A 22,772-nucleotide genomic window follows, 5' to 3' on the forward strand; every position below is an offset into this window, starting at 1 on the left:
CTGGTGCACACCGGTCCTGTAGTGCTAGGATGGGAGGAGGTGGATGACTTCGGCTTTCTGGCATCAGCCCAGCCCCCAGGTTCCAGGAGAGAACCTGTTCCGTGAAAGATTCTGTCCCAAGGGACTAAGGCAGAAGTGATGATCGAGCAGGACACCTAAGTTCTTCTTTGGCCTCTGCATGGGATTACTGTGCCCCGCCCCCCCCTCTCTTACACACACACACACACACACACACACACACACACACACACGGGGTGGAGGTGGGGGTGGGGGGCAACTGTCTTCTGGGGAGGCCAGCTTGATGGAGGCCGCTTTCCTCAGAGAAGACAGTGGCGCTCCACATGTTCCAAATAGGTCTCATTTTGTCCCCGTTTCCCTTTCCACCCACGTGCAGCCCAGGCAGCCGCCCTTACTGGTTGCTCAGGTTGGACAGGGAGTGTGCTGGTTGCTGGTATTTTCCCTTAAAGCATCTTGGCAGCAATCCTGGCCGTTTAGATCTCTGGATATCACAAGCTGGGCAGGTGCCTGCGCTTTATCAACAGGATGAGTCTTACAGGTGTTTCACAAGGTCCCGGAAGTCTGTTGCCCGACCCCCCACCTTCCCCAATGCAGGAACTAAGGGACACCCACATTCTCTCTTTCTTAGACGTGGCCCAATTTACCACCAAATGTAGCTCCCCCCCCCCCCCAGAAGCGTGCAGGATCTAAGGAGATAAAAGAGTTGGACATTGCTGGTTTCTGCTTCTTTATTCACCTGGAAAATGGACTCAACATAGACCTGGCAGTTAGAGCCGGCCTGTGAGGGCTGGCAGAGTTCCTGTGAGGGAGGCAGATGATGTAATGGAAAGAGCTCAAGTCTGGGACACTAATGGGTGGGCTCTTCTTAGCCACCACCTCGCAAAGGGACCGTGACCGGTCCTTTCCTTCTCTGTGCCTCAGTTTCCTCAACTTATGACAAGAGGATTGGCCCCAGAGGGCCCCAGAGGGCCCGAGAGGCATTTTCTCAGCTCACCATCCATCCAGTGCCGGATTAGGTGGCTCACAGACCAGAAGGGTCGCAGACTGTTTTATTTTCCAAAAAGATCTCCATCAGACAATCCTACCTCTGCTTATTGTTTTGTTTACTGTGGAAATTCCATTCGAAAGTACAGAAAGTACAGGATTATGATCGGAATCAAGACTAATTCCCAACTAGGACTGTACCGGGCAGTGTTCAAGCACTACCCAGCTACTAGCCCCAGCTAAGTGCTGTGGCTATAAAGTTAAGATGGAATAACCCCGCCCCTTTGAGCTGTACACAGCCGGGTCAGGAAGACAGATGAGTAACTGGTCTTTGCATTGCACCGTGATGAGTACTACCGTCGTGTATTTATAAGGCACATGCAGAGAATGGCCATATAAACCTGGGGTGGAGTCCTCTGTGGGCTCCTGGAGGAAGTGTCACTATAGGGTAAGCGGCACCTAATGGGGAATCAGGTCTCTCAGACCATGGTGTTTGTTCAACAGACACCTGCTGCCTGTCATCCCACGCACCTCATCCTTTAAATACAGACAGTTATCCCAGTGTCCACCTAGCTATCCCTTGGGTCTGGAAGGTGATTGGAACAGTGGCCACTAAGTTGGAGCCCCTGGAGCAGGTCTTGAGTAGGTCGGAAGAAAGCATGGAATCTGGCTTGTACCCTGGAGGCAGAACTATAGGTTCCCATAGCATTTTATTTTATTTTTTCAGTGTGGAATGCTGGAAACCAGCATCCAGTTCACACATGCATATCCCTGTACTCTCATTGTTTCCTTTTTCCTTTTTCCCTTTTCCTTCTCCTTTCCTTTTTCTTTTTCTGGCACATGTTGGGAAGAATGAGTTGGAAGTCCCTGAAGGCGATTGGATTCTGAAAACCTCTGCAGTCATGGCGGGCTTCTTGGAGAAGGTGCCGGGGAGGTAAGATGAGGACTAGCTGAACTAGTTAGGTTGGCAACTTGGCTTAAGGGCCTCCTAGATCCCGGGCTGCGCTTGGCCGCGCCACCCTTCCCGCGTTCGACCTTTGTTCCTGCACTAACCTCCCATCAACCGAAGTGGTGTTATCACTTCCCCCTTTCTGCGCCGTGCGTGACTCAAGGCTCGCCCTCGGCGCCTGCTTCCCTGGCCGCGCGCGGTTGCGGGCGCATCCCGAGGCTGGGAAGTGTCCTCGGCAGCGCAGCCAGGCCCCGCCTCTAGGGCCCGCAGCTCAAGAGCAGGCTCGGAGCGGCGAGCCGGGGCGCACCTCGGCGCAACCTGCGGGCTCCGGGGGAGCCTCTCCCCGCCGCGCCGGCTGGCGGGAGCGGACTGAGGCCGGCGCTGCCCGTTAGCAGCCGCGACGGCAGGAGCCTCCTAATTACTCACCACGCTAATTGCCCAGCACTGAACTTCAGGAGCCGGTCCGAAGAGGAGCTCCGGGGCGCAGAGAGGGCGGAAGGTGTCTAGGACCGAACCCCGCCTGGGTTAAGTGCCCGCCCGTCCCCGGCTGGCAGCCAGCTCGCCTTCAGCGGGAGGCCGGAGTCACCGCCGGGGGAACCGGGAGGTGCGCCCGGACCACACCGGACCCCCTCCCCCATCGCCGCCTCTAGGAGGCGCAGAAAGTGGGGGGCGCCAGCTTGGCGCGGGGGGCGGGCGCGGAGAACCAGAGGGGCTGCGGGGACACCGAGATGGCCGATGAGATCGACTGGCTGGACCTGCCAGGCCGATGGACCTACGGAGTGGACCGCGGCGGGAGAATCTTCTTCATCAAGTATGTAGAACTCGTTCTCCCCCATCCAATCCCCCACCCCCACCCCGTTTCCACATTTTCTTTAAAGTTGTCTGACTTGAAAGGTAGCAGGGCCGGGGGTCAGGCTGGGGTTGGTGGTGGAGGGAGAGGGTGGCTGACTAATAAGTTTATCAAGATACCTGTTTGAATGTGACTCCCGCCTTTTCCTCAATGGGGCAAAGTCCAGGAAGGCTCCCAGACGTCCTTCCCAGAGCTGGAGAGGCAGGGCAGGCGAGGTGGCCTTGAGCCTCTTTCCTGACCACCGCACCCTGCAGCAAGGAGTTCTTCCAGCTCTTACATTAACCGAGGCCAGGCGACTTCTTTCCTCCAGACTTGGGCAGACTGACAGCGTGTTAGGAGCCCCTGCCTCTCCCACCTGCTCACTGCGGACTCCTGCAGCTCCTCCCCCTGCCTGCTGCTTCCCCGGGTCTGTGGTCAGGAGGCAGAAGAAAGCCTCAGGCTTGAAGAATCCTTTAGGGGGAGGCTTTGCTGATCTCAGTGATAAATTAGCACTGTTCTATTAATTCCATAAACCAAATGGCTGTGGCATAATCTCATTATAGCAAAGTGGCCCCGTTTGGCCCCCTTTTTTGGCCGGCTTCTCTTATAGTCATCTTTTGCCAGGAAAGAAATCACCCAATGATTTAGCAAGTGTATATAGCACAGCAGTTTGGACTGTTCCCACACTCGACAAGCTTCCTCTTCCTCAAGATAGCCACTCAGAAAACATTAGCGCTGAAGAGAAGCTAGAGGTAGCCCCCGTGCTGTTGCCATAGGACATAAGGTCGGGAAAGATGTAAAGTATTTGTCTGAGACAGGACCACTTGTCAATCGTGGCACCAGGTCAGCCTGAGTCTGAGCTTACTTCCTCCGTTGCAGGGGCTCGCTGTGGTTTGGGGTTTCTGTTTCCACACGTGTGCGGCACTTTCTTCTGTTATTATCACTACTATTTATCATAATTGATGCTGAATTATATTGTCTTAGCGGTAACTTCACCAATGTAAGAACTTGGCCCCAGGGTTAGGATCCCAAATAACAGAACTTCTCCATGATTAAAATCAGAGTCCCTTCCCTTCCATCAGAGGCTTGAATCCATAAGAATCATCAAGGTTGGCCGGGCGTGGTGGCGCAGGCCTTTAATCCCAGCACTCCGGAGGCAGAGGCAGGCGGATTTCTGAGTTCAAGGCCAGCCTGGTCTACAAAGTGAGTTCCAGGACAGCCAGGGCTATACAGAGAAACCCTGTCTAAAAAAAAAAAAAGTTTTGAAATAAAAAAAAAAAAAGAATCATCAAGGTTAAGTGTGGTGGGGTGTGCCTGTGCTCCCTGCTACTCAGGAGGCTGAGGCAGGGGGATCACTTTGACCTGAGAGGTCCCGGAGAGCAAGCTGGGCAACATAGTGAGCCTCTTTCTCAAAAAAAAAAAAAAAAAAAAAAAAACCAGAACTAAAATAAGAAACCGTCCAAGGAGTTTACCGAAGAGAATGATTTGGGGCTGGGCATGGTGGCACACCTTCAATCCCAGCACTCTGGTGGCAGAGCCAGTCGGATCTTTGACTTCTAGGCCAGCTGAGGTTACATAGTGAGACTCTGTCTCAAAAGCAAAACAAAACAAAAAAGAGACTGATTCCTGAGGTCCCCCATCCCATTCTTTTTGTTTTGTTTTGTTTTTTTTTTTGTTTTTTTTTTTTTGTTTTTTTTTTTGGTTTTTCGAGACAGGGTTTCTCTGTATAGCCCTGGCTGTCCTGGAACTCACTCTGTAGACCAGGCTGGCGAGCAGAGACAGCTTGGTGGTCTGAATTCCCAAGAGCTCCTGAGGACGTTGAATTTGCTTCCCAATCTCTTCCTGTTCTTTCATCTCACTCCACGGTCTAGACACAGCGAGCATTCAGTCCGTCCTGCAACACAAAAATAAAACCAAGAAGCTACTTTTAAGGTGGTAGGAGAAGGCACAGAACAACACAGTGCATCCTGGGAGGCCATCACTTGTGTGATGCTGACTATGGGACCCAGGAGCAAAATTAAGACCTTGAAGGGAGACTGGAGAGGCTATCCAAAGGCTAAGTGCTTGGCTGATGCTAAAGGGGAAGGGAAGACTATAGTGGCCTTGGGCAGCTGGAGGCCTTGTAAGGAAGGCAGGGTGGGCTGGAGGCAAAGGTACCTAGAACCTCCTTGGGTCACAGTGAAAGTGGAAGCTTTGGGGGTGGCAGAGAAATTAAGACAGAAAAGCGGGGATGAGCAGAGTGAGTAAGGCCTGATAGTTAGCCAAGGACTTATCTATTCCACAAGAGACAGAACGCTATAGGGGACTTTATCCTGGGGCTTGTTGTAGGATCTGCATCCAGGAGGAGCCCTCTGGCTGCTGTGTGTGTGGGTGGGGTGGTGGTGGGGAATAGGGGGAAGGGGCTGGGGGCTCCAGAATAGAATGCAGTTAGGAAGCTGCCGTGAAACCAAGAAGTCTGAGATGGCTGTGGGGAGAATGGAGAGGAAAGAAAGGGTGGGAGAGTAGGGGATACCTCTAGCAAGAGGATGAGGAGTGTGGCTGAATGGAGGGAAGAGGCATCTCACAACAACGTCCCACTTGAGCATGATGAAGATTGAGATTAGAAGCCCGACTTGGGGGTGCGGATAAATTCAGTGGTAAAGTGTTGAACTTGAGGTCCCTGTGTGTCATCTACAGGGTCGTATAGCAGCTGGCATTTGAGTCATGCCAGGGAGGAAGAGGGTTCACTAGGAGTTGTCCTGTAGAGGGGGGAGACCTCTGAAAGTGTGAGCAAGGGGACAGGAAGGTCACCGGGCAGCATTAGTATGTAAGGAGCATGTAGAGAAAGACAGGCCAGGTTGGGAAAGAGACTAAGGGGGTCAGAGGTGAGCCACACCGGATTGGAGAGGAGAGAAGACTGAAGAAGGAGCTTGAGAAGGAATCAGGAAGGGGTGCTCAGCAGTGGTCAGTACAGCAGAAAAGCCAAAGGATAGGAAATGGCTACCACACTTAGGAACATGGGAGTGTGCCCTTAGTGGAAAGTAGTTTCAGGGGGCTGGGAACAGAAACCAGAATAATGGGGGTGGGGGTCAGAATAATGGGGGTGGGTCCTGGACTTGAGAGGGAGACAGGAGTTGTGCTCTTAGGAGACCCGCCACAGCATGGGGAGAAGACAGGAGTGCAGGGGAAGGTGCTGCATGCAGCGGGGAGAGGCACTTCATGATTCAAGCCGGGACACTCAGCAGGATGAGGGTCTTCTGTAAAAGATGGCAGACACATGCGTAGGCAGAAACCTGGGCAGAGTGTTCACCTCAGGGGAGAGATGGCTGCCCCCTTTCCAATGTAGAGACAAGAATGAAAGGACAGGCAAGGAGCTGGGTACGCTTGCCCAAGGGTAGGGCAGACATGCAGGAAACCTGGTGGCTTTGACGTTTTCTTCAATTAAGGGCTCTAGAGAGTGAGGTGGAGTAGGTGGGTAGGAGAGGCAGCCTGGGACTCAAGGCTGGTGAGAAGGCACTAGAACTAGACTGGCCACTCACAGATGAGCCTGGGGAAGGAACTTGTTCTTCCTGGAGACTGGATATGTAGTGACACCAGCCCTCCCAGGTCTAGCTTCCCCAGGAGGGCTAAGGCCAGGCAACCCCTAGCCGCCTTGTTCTGGGCCTGGCTGACAAGGAGAGGTTGGTAAGGGGTTGCAGAGGGAGCTGCAGCCTGTGGGGGAAAGTCATCCATCCTATACCGGGGCTATCCACAGCATCTGGGTGAGGTGGAGGTGGAAGGGACCTGGGGGAGAGGAGGGAGGGTCAGGGCAGCCCAAGAGGCTAAGGACACTGGCTGCCTCAAGCTCTTTGAATTCCTGGCCTTCCTTTCTGGCTTCTAGCCATCACCAAACCGGGACCCAAAGGCCCACCGTTAGAGACTATCTCCTAGAGCTCCCGGTGGCTCCGGGGTGCAGAGATCACGAGAACCGTGGCTTTGTTTCTTCGCTGCTTGACAGAGGGTTGGGTCAGCTGGAAAGTCTCTGTATGCAGCAGGTGTCCGGCCTCAGAGAAAAATTAATAAAGTCAAAAGAAAACACACAAGGGCGCCCCGCCCCCTCACTGCCCACAGATGTTCACAGCAGCCCTGTTTGTACTGGCCCGAGGCGAGAACGACCTGTATGTCCATTCTGTGGGCACACTGGAGAATCCTTCACCTTGGGAAGGGCTAGTCAGGAATTACTAACCCTGCAGCGTGGAAGAACGATGGAAGGGGGAAGGAAGTTAAGACAGAGGAGTCTGGCTCCTCTTGAGAAACTTGATAATGAATATGCAAAGCAGATGGGCGTGGCTGGGGAGGGGCGAGGTAGGAGGAGCTGGGAGGGTAGACAAGGCTGAGAGGGTGGGAAGACTGGGAAGTACAAAGGGACATAAAGAGTTGGGGTGGAAGTGGGGTGTTCAATATCCTGATCTGGTGGAAGTTTTCAAGGTGTTCTGCCTATACGTCAGAGTGTTGGTTTATATACGCATGCAGTTTCTTGTATGTCTTGCTATACTAAAAATCGAGCCGACTCTGTGGATCTTATACTTGTCACTTATTCCCGAGACACTGGGTGGAGTCTCATCTCAAGCCCCACCCTAGAGCTCGGTCCATCTGGAAGTGCCTGTCTCCATCACTGTCCATCCTGAAATGGCCAAGACTGGCAGGCCACAGCTTCCTGTTGGGACACATCTGGAAGCATTAGTGCCCGTCGGATGGTGGGGTGAAGAAAACCGATGAGCTCTTTTTGTCTTCAGATTGGGGTTGCGGGGTGAGCAGGGCATCACTTTCTGGTGTGATCTGGGCAAGTTACATACGTTCTCTGAATTTTGGATTGGAAATCTGTCTTTTTTTTTTTTTTTTCCCTTTTTGGTGCTAGGGGTGGAACTGAGGGCCATGTGCATACCATAGATCCATCTTCAATCCTTTAAAAAAATTTTTTTGAGGTAGCATTTCAAAGTGCTATGTAGCCCTGGCTGACCTGGATATGTAGATCATGCAGGCCTCCAACTCACAGAGACTGCCTCTGCCTCCCAAGTGCTGGGGCTAAAGCTGTGTACCCCACTTCAACTTTCTGTCAGATTCTTACATGGAGGGAATGCTGTGAATATAAGTGTATAGCACTGTAGCCACGCAGTGATCACCTCTTAGCCACCTGAGGCCCTGGCCCCTCTTCTTGCCCCATCGTGGGCAGCGACATTCTGTCCACTGTGGAGGCACTGCGTCTGCAGCCTAGATTCTGCACTCCTGCTGCATCTCAGCACACTGTCTGCCTGTGCCTGCTTTTCTACTGGGCTAGGGGATTTGATGGAGCTTACCTCCGACTCTTCAGTGTTGTCTTTGCACCTTCAAATACAAGAAGGCATGGCAAGGTGGGCATGGCCGTCTCAGAGGGTGAGGGCTCTGCTCCAGGAAGCTGTTTGGGAACCTGACCCACCCTTATTGGTTCTTCCATAGTGATGAGGAGAAGTCAACCAGCTGGGTGCACCCTGGTACAGCCTCACCCATCCAGAGTGGACACTCTGCCGGCCCAGGTAAGGAGTCACCGGCCCCTGCCTTTGCAGTTGCTGAGAGCTCGAGGTGGTCATGGAAACCCTTGGCCCCAGACCTACTTTGACGTCTTTGCTACGAGTAGACTCACCCTAGCCTCTGGGCGGTCCCTGGGGAATAGTGCAGAACACCTCTAAGGGATCTTCTCTGCCATCGGTATCAGGGCAGATCTTAGAGGACAGATCAACCTGAAGGTTGCCTCTAGCCAGACGCTCTTGGACTGGGCAGAACCCAACCCCTGTGTTGCATGCAAGGTTGGACCGTTTCCTACCTGTGCTGCTTAGTACAGCTGCCCTTAGCCACGTGGGCTAGCGAGCAATGGGAATGTGGTTAGTCTACAGTGGGCTGGAAGTAATTTTAATCAATTTAAATGCAAATAGCCCTTGGTGGCTGGCGCAACTCCTTCAGCTGTGGAGGAAGAGGCCAACGCTAACACTGGTTTCCTTCTTGCCCTCTTAGATCTAATAGACTAGCAGGGAAGGTAGGATGTGTACAGGCCAATGAAACACAAGAAACAGGCAGAGAAAGACTTGTTAGGGTTAGAGGGGTAAAGAACCCTGGAGGGAATGGGAGACCTTCCTCTAGGATGAGAGACCAGGAGGGAGAGGTGCGTGAGCAGCATCGTGGGACAGTCTCTGGCCCTTTACAGCCTGTACCAGGCCAGACACCAGCCTCGGTCACTCACAGGACACCGCTAGCTCTGCTGGGCTCTGCAGGTTAAGGGTTTCACTTGCCTAGTGCCTGCTTCATTTAGATCTGGGCTGAAATCATGGTACAGAGCTGAAAGAGGCTGCAGGGATGGTGGAGTTCAACTCTTGCATTTTAGGGGAGGAAAATGAAGAGCAGAGAGGAAGTACTTGGCTCAAGGCCACCTGGATAATAACTGAAGTGGGGTCCTGGCGAAATGCACATTCAGAGGTGCAGAGACCTAGTTTCAATCGTGGCTCTCCTTGCCACTGGTGTGGTTGTGGACAGGGGCCTGCTTCTTCTAGAACTTGGTCTCTGCATCTCTGTAAATGGGAGAGGATTATGAACAAGGGGGTAGCAACCTCCATGCAGGAAAGCTGGCACTACAAGAAGGGTTTGTAGTTGTCACTGTCCCATCTCCAACTCAAGTGAAATGAGACCCCAGCCACCGTGTTAAAGCTGTCTTCTTCTGTTGGCTGGATGCCCTGGTGCAAGACCTCAGCTGCTCGTGTTGAGAGCAGCCTTGCCCTAGGTAGGATCTGGAAGGTTCTGAAGAGCCCGGGGAGACAATTTTGGTTGCTGCCGACTGGTTATCCAAGGCCGGGAAGGAGTTAAGATGCCCCTGAAGCTTGCTGGGAGGGCAGCTGCCTGCGTGGGCACTCCGCCTGCACAGGAACATAAGCGCTCTTGGTGTTGCCCGGGCAGAGAGGGCAGTGTGGAGGGAAGTTGCTAGAAAAGGCAGAGGACAGAAACCACACTGGCCTCCTTCCCAGCACACCACAGTGGCCGGATTATTTATGATTCTGACCCAATGGGGATCCCTCTACTGAGGGAGGCTGCCAACCCACACCCTTTTGAATGGGAGCGTCCTCGCACAGGGACACAGGGGAACAAGAAGCATTTATGGACCCACACAGAGGCAAGAGTGTAGGCTCTGGAGGTGGCAGACCAAGACTCACATCCCAGCCCAGACACTTCCTGTATGACCTTAAGCAAGTTGACTAACCTTTCTGGGCCTCAGTTTCCCTTTTGTTTTAACACCCATTTCATATGGTTCATTAGATACACTAATAGAGGTGACACACATATCTGAGAAGGGACACTCTGCTAAGTGGCAGCTGCTGAGAGGTTTATTCCTTAGGGTTAGGGCTAGGGCTAGGGTTAGGGTTAGGTTTAGGGTTAAGGCTAAGGTTACGGTCAGGGCTAGGGTTAGGGCTAGGGTTAGGGCTAAGGTTAGGGTTAGGGCTAGGATTAGGGTTAGGGTTAGGATCAGGGCTAGGGTTAGGGCTAGGGCTAGGGCTAGGTTTAGGGTTAAGGCTAAGGCTATGGTCAGGGTCAGGGCTAGGGTTAGGGCTAAGGTTAGGGTTAGGGTTAGGGCTAGGGTTAGGGCTAAGGCTACGGTCAGGGTCAGGGCTAGGGTTAGGGCTAAGGTTAGGGTTAGGGTTAGGGCTAGGATTAGGGTTAGGGTTAGGGTCAGGGCTAGGGTTAGGACTAGGGCTAGGGCTAGGGTTAGGGTTTGGGTCCTTGGGGTCAGGAGCTAAGCTTGGCTGGCTTGTTCTACTGAAATAGTAGCTACGACGGACTAATAGGCTCTTCAGAAATACACTCGGATAAAATGATGGTTCAAAACGTCCAGTCAGTGTCCCAAACTCAGGCTCTGCTGTCTGCAGTTTGTAACCCAAAGTAGCTGGCAAGGTGATGGCACACTCAGACCAACAGGTGTTTTCTTGACCAAAAGAGAAGCAGTGAGAGCTAAGAGAATTCCCTCTCATTTTTCAGTATGTTAGCCCGGGGGCTTCTACTCCCTGTAGGAGGAATTGATCACCAGCCCCGGTGGATGTAGATTTTCTCAAAGTTCTCTCTTGTGGGCTGGGGGCTCTCTGTGCTGGGAAAGTGGGACTTGGCTAGAGTGTATTTTGGTGGAGTGAGCAGGCATGCTGGCTAGTTTTATGCCAACTTGACACAAGCTAAAGTCACCTTAGAGGCAGAAGCCTCCATTGTGAAAGTGTCTGCATAAGACTGGGCTGTAGGCAAAGCCTATAGGGCATTTTTTTAAATTAGTGGTTGATGTCAGAGGGTCCAGCCCATTGTGGGTGGTGTCATTCCTGGACCTGTGGTCCAGGATTCTATAAGAAAGCAGGCTGAGCAAGCTATGATGAGCAAGCCCGTGGCCTCTGCATCAGCTCCTGCCTCCAGGTTCCTGCCCTGTTTGAGTTCCTGTCCTGACTTCCTTTGGTGATGGCCAGTGATTTGGAAGTGTAAGTTGAATAAACCCTTTCCTGATCATGCTGTTTTGTTACAGCAATAGAAACCCTTAGACATCAGGCAAGTCAGGACCTAACCAGGCTCTCTGGTATGAGGGTAATGTCCATAGAGCTTCCTGGCCAAGGTTAGTTTCCTCAGTGATTCAGTCCTTGTCACTCTGAGACTCTGCCAGTGACCCCTTGGACACTTTTTAAAAAAAAGTTGCTAATGAAATTCACAAGCTGGTCTTGTGGTAGAGCAGCAACCTGGAGGTCCTAACACGTTACCTCCTGGGATTCAGAGACTTGTATCCCATCTAAACCTTGAGTGCTGAGGGCTTGGATGAATCACCCGCTCTTGGAACCAGCCTTGACCTCTGTGATGAGGGGTTCAGAGGACGCTGAGGCTCCATAGAGGATGAGCATTTGTGGTTCCCTGATGTGTCTCGGGGTCTGCCTCTGGCCCAGATGCTCAGGAGAGGTTTGTGGGCTGAGTGAGGACGGGCACCAAGCAGTGATTCTTTTTGTTGCCTTCATCTTTCTCCTTACTTGATGAAGATGTGGATGTTGGAATTAATGGGGGGAAAGGCGGCTGCTCGGACTGTGGCTTCCCCTGGAGTTTTTCTGTCCTTCCAGACCCCGGGCTGCTGGGTAGAGGCAAGACAAGAATCTGCATCCTGGACTCTTCAGCTTGTGATTTCGCTTCCTTGCAGGTTTGCCTAAGGGTTGGGAGATGGATTCTACCCCGGAAGGAGCTGCATACTTCATCAAGTGAGTAGATGGTTCTCTTCTTAACCTCACCTTTGGCCTGGCTTTTGTCCCAGTCACAGATTCCTCCTAGGGAGGGGAGGTGGTTAAAGGATCTGGCATATCACACAAGCTGTAGCCACGGGGTCTGTGGATGGCCTAGAGGCACTGAGGAGCACCAGGTAGACAGAAGCATGTGTCTGGTGGCCTAAGGGTCACTAGGGTGAGTCAATGAAAGGTATCTGGGGTAGGGTCCATGGACTGCTGGGCTGAGCTGAACCAGCAGAAGGACTGGCTCATGCCTGTATGGGATACTGTCACTGAAGTACCAGAAAAGGGTTGAAAGAGTCAGGTACTGAGATGTGAAGCGGGGTACAGAATGTTGGGGGGGGCGACTTCTTGGGAGCAAACAGGATGGCGGTGGTAAGGCCAGGCCCAGCTACTCTTGTTCATCTGGATGGGGGCCTCTGTAGCCCTTGGGATGTGGGGTGCTTTCTTTCCTCTACGTGATTGGCCAGGTCATATGGGCTTTGAGTCTTGACTCTGGGGTGGGTGAGGTAGGCCCTGGGAAGCTTCCTGGTTGGAAGCAGGTAGGCAGAGGATGCGACTCTTCCAGCATTGGAGGCCCACAGCTACATACTTGGGCTCATTTCCTTCTGTTGGAACTCACTGTCTTTCTGTCTGTCTCTCCATTGTCCTGAAAGTTCAGTTCTAGCTCCCTGCCAAAAGTGAAGCTCTGTGCCCAAGCCTGAGCCACCCCTGTATTCTGCAGCCTCCCAAGAGTCCTGATGCCCACTGCCCTGGTGCTGAGGTACTGACTCTGCCAGAGTTTCTAGGGAGGAAGGCGCCAGTCTTAGTACTTTTTTGTTTGAAATCCTCACCTCTATCGGGGCCTGGCGGTGCTGGTCTGTAATCCTAGGTACTCAGGAGACAGGAAGCAGGATCCCAAGTTAAAGGCCCACCCAGGCTATATAGGAAGTTCTAGGCCAGCCTGGGTAACTTAGGGAGACCTAAGTGAAGACAGGCTGGAGATAGAACTCAGTAGTAATCACTTGTTTAACATTTATGAGGTTCAGTACTATAATAATAGTAATAACAATAATAATACATTGCAATAGTTTTAACATGTCCATCTCTTAGGATAATCCCTGCATCAGAACACCTATACTTTAATTTATGTGTATGGGTGTTTTGCTTGCATGTCTGTGTATTACACGTGTGCAGTGCCACCAGAGGTCACATCTCCCCAAGAGAGGATGAATCCCCCAGTACTGGAGTTACAGGTGGTTGCAAGCAACCATGTGGGTGCTGGGAATCGAACCTGGGTCCTGCTCCTAACTGCTAAGCTACCCCTCCAACCCCCCCACACCCCTTTCTTGAGACAGGATCTCATTATTTAGCTCTGACTGGTCTGAAACTTGCTACTTAGACCTCATAGGGTTTCACCTGCCTCTGCCTTCCAAATATGGGGAGTAAAAGCATGCCCCACCCTGCCCTGCGGTGTTAGCCATATTTTTACAGTTAAAAAAAAAAGCCCTTTTGCACATGACCTATTTGGAAACCGCTCTGTCGTCACACGGCTCCACAGCTGACTCTCTGCAAGGGCACGCCCAGCCCTTGCTTGACATAAACACTCTGCACATTTCTCAGTCTTCAGGACATCATCTTGATAGTTTTTGGTAAGCATTCCCTTGCTGGGCTTGTTTACTGAACACTCTCCTGGTGTTTTATCTCGCCCATCCTTCACATTTACCACCCAGGGGCTGGAGAGGTGGCTCAGCAGTCAAGAGAGCCTACGTTGCCCTTCCGGAGAACAGGACTAAATCCTAGCACCCACTGCAGGCAGCTCACAACTGCCTGTAACTCCAGCTCCAGGGGGCCCCTGTGGGCACCTGCACTCGTGTGCACATACCCACACACAGACACATAATTTTAAAACGTACTATTTAAGATGGGGTGACGCGCCCACCTCTGTGACCTTCTCAGGACTGCTCTATGCTGAAGTTCACCTCTCTTTGCCTCTTTCACCTCAGACCCAGCAGGGCTTTTGCATGTACTGTCCCCTGTGCCCTGGGCACCTTCTCTTCCTCCTATATCCAGGTTTCTGGCTCCTACTTGTCGATTGGTTCTTCTGTGGTACTGGGGCCAAAACCCATGCTAGGCACAGCACCGCCAAGCCCAAGCCAGCGTGTTTACTTCTTGGTAGTACTCTGTTGCTGGGTAATCTTCGAGCACAGCCTCTGCTCACATTGTTTTCCGTTATCCTAGAATCTTTCCGATACATTATAGGAACCCGGCATTTACTGAAATAGGTGGGTGGGTGAGAAAAAAATGGAATATAAATAGGGACACAACTAATTACTGATTCAGCTACCAGTCTGTAACTCTCAGCAGAGTGTGAGCCCACATGAATTGTTTTCTCTGCATCCTTCTTAGAAGCAGAACGCCACAGCAGGGAGCCTCACGTTCCCTCCCCTGCCCCCGACCCCGTGGGTCCTTCACTCCTCCTGTCTCATTGGCTGCTCCCAGCCGTATCCGAGTTCATCCCTACCTAGACCTTTCTGGTGGTCTTCTTGCAAGAGTGTTTCCCCCTTCCCCCAAGAATATAAGATGTTCATGTCATTCTTTGCTAAAACTAAAACCCTTCCACATTTCCATCATTTACAGCTTAAGGCCTGAATTATGCTCCCCAGCATGTGCAGGTTTCCTGCCCAGGCTCAGTTCTGTCTTTCTCAGCCCTGTGGAGTCTGTGGTCCCAGTCTGCTCCTCGCTCTTCCCCTGCCATACCAAGGCTCTGGGGCTCCCCCCTCATCCACCTCCTTTCCACTTGTGGAAGCCCTGTGCGTGTGGGAACCAGTCTCCAAGGGTGTAGACTTCTCAAGTGGAACAGGCTTCCAGCTGATGGGGATCGGCTTTTCTAGGACCATCTCCAGACCATGGTTGAGGACCCCTCAAGGGGCAGGGGTAACCCAGGGATGCTCATGAAGTCTGGAGAGGGAGAGGGAGAGAGAGAGAGAATATTGTCTTATTGTGTATAATAATAAAAATATCCACAGCTTGTGAAAGCAGGAGCCACTCTCAGAGCTCAGGACTTGACTGAATTGCCTCATTTAATCCCTTGGTAAGCGAGGCTCTCTCATCTCCGTTTTAGCAACAGGAAAGCTGAAGTGGTTTCACCGCTGTGTTCTTATCAAGATGGCACTCAGCATTCTTGGTGCCTGGGGCTTCATACCCCTCACCAATGAGCATGTCAATGAACGAATGGATCCCGAATGCCTTATTTTCCATGAGCAATCCCTTCTCACCAAGGCGTCTGACATTTGGTTGGGATGTAAAGGGACTGATGACTCCATACATGGATTCCCAAGAAGTGATTTTTAAAAAATCAGATGTTGGGATAATTTGGGGTGATGTTTCTTCTAGCACATTTCACATTTGCTGGGCTGGGTATTTAACAAGGACAATAACTGTATCTCATTAAGCCGGATCCTTAATGGCATCCGAGGGTCGGGTCTTATGGGACCTGCTACTGTTGTACTACTCCAGTGTGTTGAGGTTTTAAAAGTGTCACTGCAAACCGGGCATGGTGGTGCACGAACGCCTTTAATCCCAGCACTTGGGAGGCAGAGGAAGGCGGATTTCTGAGTTCAAGGCCAGCCTGGTCTACAAAGTGAGTTCTAGGACAGCCAAGGCTACACAGAGAAACCTTGTCTCGGAAAAAAAAAAAAAGTGTCACCTCCAAGGAGGGGATTTGAGAGGAGAATAAACAAATAGGGAGTGGAAGGTGGTGTAGCTCACTGTGGCCTGTGTGCATTTACTGCACTGATCCACAGGAGGGCAGCAGAGCACACATGGTCCGCAGACCATGCCTTCCAAGGGATTTGAGTGATGACCCACTGTCTCACTTGCAAGGAACTGAGCGCCATCTTGACCCTCCTTTACTGCAGTTCTGTCACTGTGGGTCTGGAGGCTTTCTGAGACTTATGAGCCAGCTATGTAAAAGCAATTCCTAGCCAATAAGAGATCTGGCCCTGGTCTTTTGCTTCCTGCACAGGCAGTCTGTTGTAGAACCGGTCCCTTCTGTCTTTAAGAGTGCCTCTCCCTGTAGAGGTGTCTAGGCAGGAGACATGGCAGAGAGGTGGACGACAGAACCACACCTTGATAACACTTGTTGCTCCTCCACCCAGGGACCACACCCAGCTCTGGCGTGCCTTCCTGTTCTGGTCTGAACAGTTCCTGCAGGAAGTGCCAGATGGGCAGTTGGTTGGACACCTACTTGAACCCCTAGTACATCCAGGAGCTGCTCAGGCCATTCCAGGGGTTGCTGGAAGGCAGAGATACCGAAGGCAGGGCTCCACCCACAGATACTCAAGAGCCGGATGATGAAGCTCTGGTACTTCCACAGAGGCTGTGCAGGTCACCAAGAGTCCAGACAGACCCTCAACCTGTGGGTCACCTGGGGAGGCGAGAGAAAGGCACAGGACAGAAGTTCTGGTATAGGAATCCTACCAGCTCTGTCTCAAGCAAGGCAGATGTCACTCTGGACAGGAGAGAAGGCAAGGGGGTGATCTGCACTGCCAACAAACTTCATTTACAGAGGAGGAAAACTGAGGCTCAGCGGTCAAGTGCCCAGTTCAAAGCTGCTGCATTAGTCAGGGGTGGAGCTGAGTCTGGAACCTGAGTCTTGACAACTTCACTATCGGGCCTCCTCCCTGATTCCCAGTTAGTGGGTTCTGGGTGAAGGAGCGTGGGCATGGTCTCCAGGGAAAAGTGGGCCCGGAGGGGAAGTTAGTCCACCAGTTTAGTGACCCCCAGGGCCAGTGGGGAGTGTGGCGTAGTGATGATCTTTGAAGGTGTGAGTGAGTGAGATGAGACTGTATTGGGAATGGGAAGGCAAGACCCCAGAGGTGCTCTCTCTGGGGCTCCTTCTTCCTTAAGCTTCCTCCTCAGCCTTTCTCAGGAGCAGTTTGCTTCTCGGCTGGGCTAACAGAGGAGAGATTTAGACTTGGCAAGGCATGTTTGCTTTCTCAGCTCTGCCGCCTCCACCCTGCCAGCCCCATAAGGCCTCATACATCTTCCATTTTGCTCCCTGGCAGGAAGGCACTGTGCCCAGCCCAGTCATCCTTTGGCTTCTCACCCTCCTCCCCCCGGAGCCCCTGTGTCCTCCAGAAGCAGCCACCCTTCTGGCTTGGGCTTCTGGGTGAGCCAGAGCCTTGTCTGCAGCTCTCGCTCTGTCTGCCAAAGAGGAAACCCGCCCAGCGGGCCTGTCTGTTGGCTGCCCTCTCCAGCTGCCTAAGATTGCATGGCATTTGAGCTGGGGGTCCTTGTCCCCTTCTCTTCCCCTCTTGCGTACTGGGATCTCTCTCAACCCCACTTTGCTCCATTAACTTCTCAAGGCCAGGGACTCCCCAAGAGTCCCTCATTTCTGGCTGCCTGGAAGCCGACTCGGCCCCACCTGTACCAGACATCCTTGCCAAGTCCTGGAGAGCTGGGTAGGTGAACTGGGCCTGGCACGGGGCCCTTACTCACAACTTCCCTGCCCCTTTAGCCGAGAGGCTTTCCCACAGAGTCATTGAGGACCAGCCTGGCAGCTCATCTAGCTGAGGGAAAGAGAGGGGAAACCCTACCAAGAGAGCAGATAGGCTGCCATGTGCCCCCCTACCCTGAGGAGGCATGAGAAGGATTGTCCCTTAGGTACCTCCCCAGGCTCCTGGCTTGACTCCATCAAGTCTCTCCCATATCTCCAGTCTCCTAATCTATCTCTTCCTGGGTGCAGGAAGGGACGAGTTCTCTTGTGCCTTCTAAAGCAGATCCTTTTTTAAAGAAAGTGCTCCAGGTGACAAAAGACGATGTTCACCCAGGGATGTTCACACAGGGATTCTCATGCTCACATAGGGATGCTCACACAGGGATGTTCATGTTCACACAGAGATGCTCACACAGAGATGATGTTCACACAGGGATGCTCACACAGGGATTCTCATGCTCACATAGGGATGCTCACACAGGGATGTTCATGTTCACACAGAGATGCTCACACAGAGATGATGTTCACACAGGGATCCTCACACAGGGATCCTCACACAGGGATGGTCATGCTCACACAGAGATGCTCATGCTCACACAGGGATGCTCACACAGGGATGCTCACACAGAGATGATGTTCACCCAGGGATGTTCACACAGGGATCCTCACACAGGGATGCTCATGCTCACACAGGGATGCTCACACACCGTGGTTAGACTCAGAGTAGGAACAGGTTGCTTTCTTGCTTTGTTCATTTTTCTTTTGTGACAAGGCCTCATGTAGCCCAGACTGGCCTTGAACTCGTTGAGTAGCCAAGAATAGTTTTAAGCTTCTGATCTTACCTATACTGTATTTTATGGGGTGCTGGTTTGCAGACTCCCAGGGCTTCATTTCATGTACCCTGACGAGCACTCAACTGAGCAGACATCTTCAGCCCAGGCTGCTTTTTGTTTTTATTTTTTAAATCAAGACAGTCCACTTACAAATAACAATAGACTTATCAAGTGGGTGGAACCTTATAGGTATTCATCAATTCCTGCTTTTTGGAATGTTTCTATGTTCAGAAGTGGCCTCAAGCCAGGCAGTGGTGGCACATGCCTTTAATCCCAGCACTTGGGAGGCAGAGGCAGGTGGATTTCCGAGTTCGAGGCCAGCCTGGTCTACCGAGTGAGTTCCAGGACAGCCAGGAATGGGATACACAAAGAAACTCTGTCTCAAAAAACTCAAAAAAAAAAAAAAAAGTGACCTCAATGATATGGTCTCCAGCTTTGGGTCCAAGGTGTGGCAGAGACAAAACCCCTGGGAGTTAAGGGCAAATCCGTCCCACTCCTTTCTGATCCTGGTCCTAAAACCAAGGTTTCCCCTGCACTTATCCACTGTCATGGAGAATCTCCTTTCCCAGAGAGATGTGAAAAGAAACAGAGGCACAGTAGAGGGGAGAGATGTTTAAAGCTCCCTGCCCCTGCCCATCAATACTGAAGAGCACAGATTGAAGGCTTGGTCACTGGAGACTAGTCTGGGATGAAGACTATGAGATCCTATTTTGTTTTTGGTTATTTGTTTTTGTTTTAAATGGGTCCCAGAGCTCTCCTAATATTTTTCCTTTAAATTCATTGTGTTGAGGGATATGGAAGTATTAGGATCCTAGCAAAACCCTCTATGAAATGGTTTCTCTGTTTGGGGACAGTCACAGAACTGAAAAGCCACCACTGGGTGCACGAGGCCCCACCACAGTGCCAAACCCAGGGGCAACAGCATCCTGCAGTCTCCTGTGGTAGGACTCTTAAAAAACGCTGCTTACCCATACGCAGCAGGCCCAGATGCCCTCTGGGGGGCAGCCTTGTCCTGTCTGTGGGAGGCCGGGGAGGCTGTGCCCACCAACCCCTTCTCTGCGGGGAGGGTTACAAGGGTGGTTAGCAGCTCGTCACTGGTGTGGATGGAGTTAAACCTTTCAGGGGACTATTTACTCCTGATCCTAAGTGACAGCTTGGGGAGGGAGGGTCACGTGGTCCTGAAATCCCCACGGGAGCCGATGGAGCATGCCCAGCTGCTTCTGCCTGGGAAAGGTGCTGGATCCTGCAGTAACCACAACAGCATCCTCTCCCCGGAGCCAGGGACCTGCCAGCGAGAAGATGACTGATTAGATCAGATTAGATCCAGAGCGGCACTCTTCCGAAGGGGTCCCCAGGGGTGGGGGAGGAGGACCCCAGCTGGCCCGAGCTGGGGGAGGGGTGCCTCCGAAATCGCGCTTAGCGCTCTCAGCGCGGGATCACACCTCCGAGGCCCAGCCGGTGAGTCGTTTAGGTGCATCAGACCTAAGAGGTGGGAGAAAGAAGGCTAGGCTGGGGGGCAGAGCTGGCAGCCGGTGTTGGCCGCACAGGCCAGGGTTGCGTGCACTGCAGTGAACTGCCTTCTTCATCTTCAGCCTTGGCAGCGGTACATAGGGATCATGGATGCTGAGAATGCTAATTATAGCCTTTCTGTGACCTCACCCCTCCAGAATCCCTAGGATGGGCCGGCACCCTCTGAATTGATTACATTTGAATTGCGTCCCCGGGTGAGGGTAGCTTTGGGGCTGCCAACCTCCAAGGTGCAGCCCCGCCCTATCTCTAATTTTGTAGGGAAGAGAGATGGAAGGGTCCAGGGGTCAGGTTCAGGTCGGTGGAGGCTCTCCTTCCTCAGTGCAAGGGGTCAGAGGCTCTTGGTTTCTTAGGGGGTGTCTGCGGTTCAGTGGGTAGCTGCTTAAGGATTTGTGGGCAGGGGGATGATGGAACATGCCGTATTGGTGATGGAAAAGCAAACTGCCGCTGTTTAGAGCCCTAGGACTGGGCTATTGTGTGAGAAGTCTAGGGTTGAAGTGGTCGGAGATACGCAAGGGAGGGGGAGGGGGGAGGAAAGGGGGGTAGGAGGAGGAGGAGGAGGAGGGGGAGGAGGAGGAGGAGGGAAAAGCTGCTACTGGGAGATGCCCTTTGGGACTGCAAGCCAGTCTGGCTGGAGAGTGAGAGGTGGGAGATCTTGGATGCAGAGAGGCGGGCTCGAGCGTGGTGGGGGAGAAGGATGTGTCCCCCAGTAAGTTTCGCAAGAGGTGTGTAGCCTTCAGGACCGGGTAGCTCATCCCAAGTCCCTCAAGACCTCTCGCTCTCCATCTGGCATCTCCAGTGGCGCACTCAGCCGCCAGGGCTCCAGCATGCGTGGGCGGAGCCCTAGCTGGCACGCCTCTGCCAGAGCCCCTGTCCAGATGGCTGCGGGGCACTGCAGGTGCTGTCCCGGTCCTCCCACCCGGAGCCTCTGAACCCTGTGGAAGTGGGGAGGACTCTACGGGTGCAACTGTCCGGCAACCACCTCTGGGCAGCTGCGGTTTAGCCCGGGCAAAAGTCGAGCCCATCCTGCTAGCGGAGAGGAGTGCGCCCGTGTCTCAGCACCTGGGTCCGCGGCCGTGGATGGGAATAGGGGTGGGGGTGGAGCAGCAGTGCTTCCAGAGCGGTGGCAAGAGCGGCTTGGGCACCTGCACAGTTGCCTGGCTTTCCTTGCAGAAAGGAGCGGGGGTTCTGTGTCTCCGCACAACCATTCAGAGTGCTGGGCTGCAGATAATGAATTATTAAAAGCCTTTGGTTTCCCCTTTGGTGGCGAGGTGATAAACGTGTTAGCGCTGTATGTAATTAATCCTGGTGGCGTGCTGCGAGGGCTAGAGACAAAGGGGCCGCCCTCCCCTCAATTCGGCTGCTTTTTCTTTTTCACAGGAAGGCTATGGTGCAGGACACATTACATAGATAATTACATTTAGTGTGTCTGCCTGGATGATTGAGTTGGATTCTTCCTGCTCAGTGCAAATGAAGTAATTACTGAGGAAATCCAGGAGCCAGGCGCCTGCCCTGGCTGAGCTGCCGTCATTACCCCCCCCCCCCATCTTGGCCCAGTGGCGCCCAGGGGTGGGCTCAGCTGAGGCCCCTAGGATTGACTGCGACAGCACCCCAGACAAGGGTGAGGTGTCACGTAGTAGGCTGTGGATGACGCTCCTGTTTTCTCACTGCCTGCTCAGCAGCCCATCTGATGGACGCTGGACATTTACTTGGCCCCTGGGGCAGGTAAAGGCAGGAGGAAGGTGGCTGGGCTAGAGAGAGCTTGGTTTGCTGGAAAAGGCCCAAGCAGGAGGTTGACATAGCTGGAGCTGGCATGAGCCTTTCTCATTAAATACTCTCAGAACCAAACTTCTTTTGGGAGCCAGTGGGGAGTAGGGAAGCTGTGCATGTGCCCCCCAGGATCTTCCACGGCAGGTAGACTCTGGAACTGTGCACCACTATCTCTTAAAGTCTTTCAGAACCTATGTCTACCCGACTCTTTTCCCTCTGAGGCCTAGGACTGCCTTCCTTTGGGAAATCCTGTGGACCCAGACTCCTTACCTCATAACAGCTCCCTGCAGTGGCGGGAACATTCTCCTGTTTGATTGAGACCCTCAATTCCACCCTTTGGTTCTGGTGCTTTGAAGCGTCACAAAACATGCAGCCTTCTCTTTCACACGGGGATTAAAAAAAACAAAGTGTTGCCTTTGCAAACGCTGTTTATAGTCTGCATGTGGGCGCCGGGGCATTTTACATAGCCGCTTTTGAACATTTTAGGCTGTCAGCTTTATTTTCCCTTTACAAATAAACACAATATGTGCATTTTTGTTTATGGGTCCTCCCCTGCTCCCCTGGCATTTAAGATGGTTTCCCCCCCTCCTTAGGATAAACTTTAAGATACAGAATTTATATGATGGCCTATACTTTAGAAATTCTATTCTGTATTGAAATAGTTATTAAACACGGAACTGTGGAAAGAGATTTAGTATCTAAGTCAAACATTTTGGCTGATGTATCTTTTTTAGAATTTATTCACAAACATATGAGCAGATTCGTTGTGCCAACACACATACATATCATAACATTTTTTTTGTTTGTTGTTTTTTTTTTTTGTTTGTTTTGTTTTGGGACAGGGTCTCACTGTGTGGGCTTGGCTGGCCTGGAACTTGCTATATAGACTAGGCTGGCCTCCACCTGCCTCCTAAGATGGGATTCAAAGTATGCTCTAATAGGCCTAAACCATTCAATTTTTTGATCCAGCTGTATGCTGTTGTCGTATAAGCACCTCTCATGTTCTTATTTTTTATAATATTTTAAAGTCGTTTCTTAATGTTTCGTTCCATGTTTGTTCTAATTTTTTTTTTCCGAGACAGGGTTTCTCTGTATGGCCCTGGCTGTCCTG

At 52.2% G+C, this 22,772-nt stretch overlaps 1 protein-coding gene across 21 annotated transcripts in view, besides 1 other annotated feature; it reads left to right on the forward strand.

Annotated features, from left to right (window-relative positions):
• The first annotated feature begins 253 nt into the window (after positions 1 to 253).
• Plekha6 (pleckstrin homology domain containing, family A member 6) overlaps positions 254 to 22,772 on the forward strand; it is a 141,404-nt gene continuing 118,885 nt past the window's right edge. For 17 of the 21 annotated variants that reach the window (XR_003955328.1, XR_387170.4, XR_003955340.1 and 14 more), the window contains exons 1-3: positions 254 to 2,762; positions 8,235 to 8,311; positions 11,971 to 12,028. Coding sequence is in view for 6 of the 21 variants with exons in the window: in XM_006529534.4 (XP_006529597.1) it covers positions 2,680 to 2,762; positions 8,235 to 8,311; positions 11,971 to 12,028 (218 nt within the window). In the remaining 15 variants the exon portion in view is untranslated. Of the gene's footprint in view, positions 2,763 to 8,234; positions 8,312 to 11,970; positions 12,029 to 19,383; positions 19,823 to 22,772 lie in introns of those variants that run through there. The other 4 variants (XR_003955348.1, XR_003955354.1, XR_003955359.1 and 1 more) reach the window with 1 other exon arrangement.
• Positions 18,890 to 22,439: an enhancer, noted in NCBI's record as "VISTA enhancer mm971". NCBI's record gives its function as "enhancer in: neural tube[3/4] | hindbrain (rhombencephalon)[3/4] | forebrain[4/4]" and the evidence as "EXISTENCE:transgenic organism evidence [ECO:0001131][PMID:17130149]".

The sequence above is a fragment of the Mus musculus genome, chromosome 1 (genome assembly GCF_000001635.26).
Source record: "Mus musculus strain C57BL/6J chromosome 1, GRCm38.p6 C57BL/6J".
NCBI classification, from domain to species: domain Eukaryota; kingdom Metazoa; phylum Chordata; class Mammalia; order Rodentia; family Muridae; genus Mus; species Mus musculus.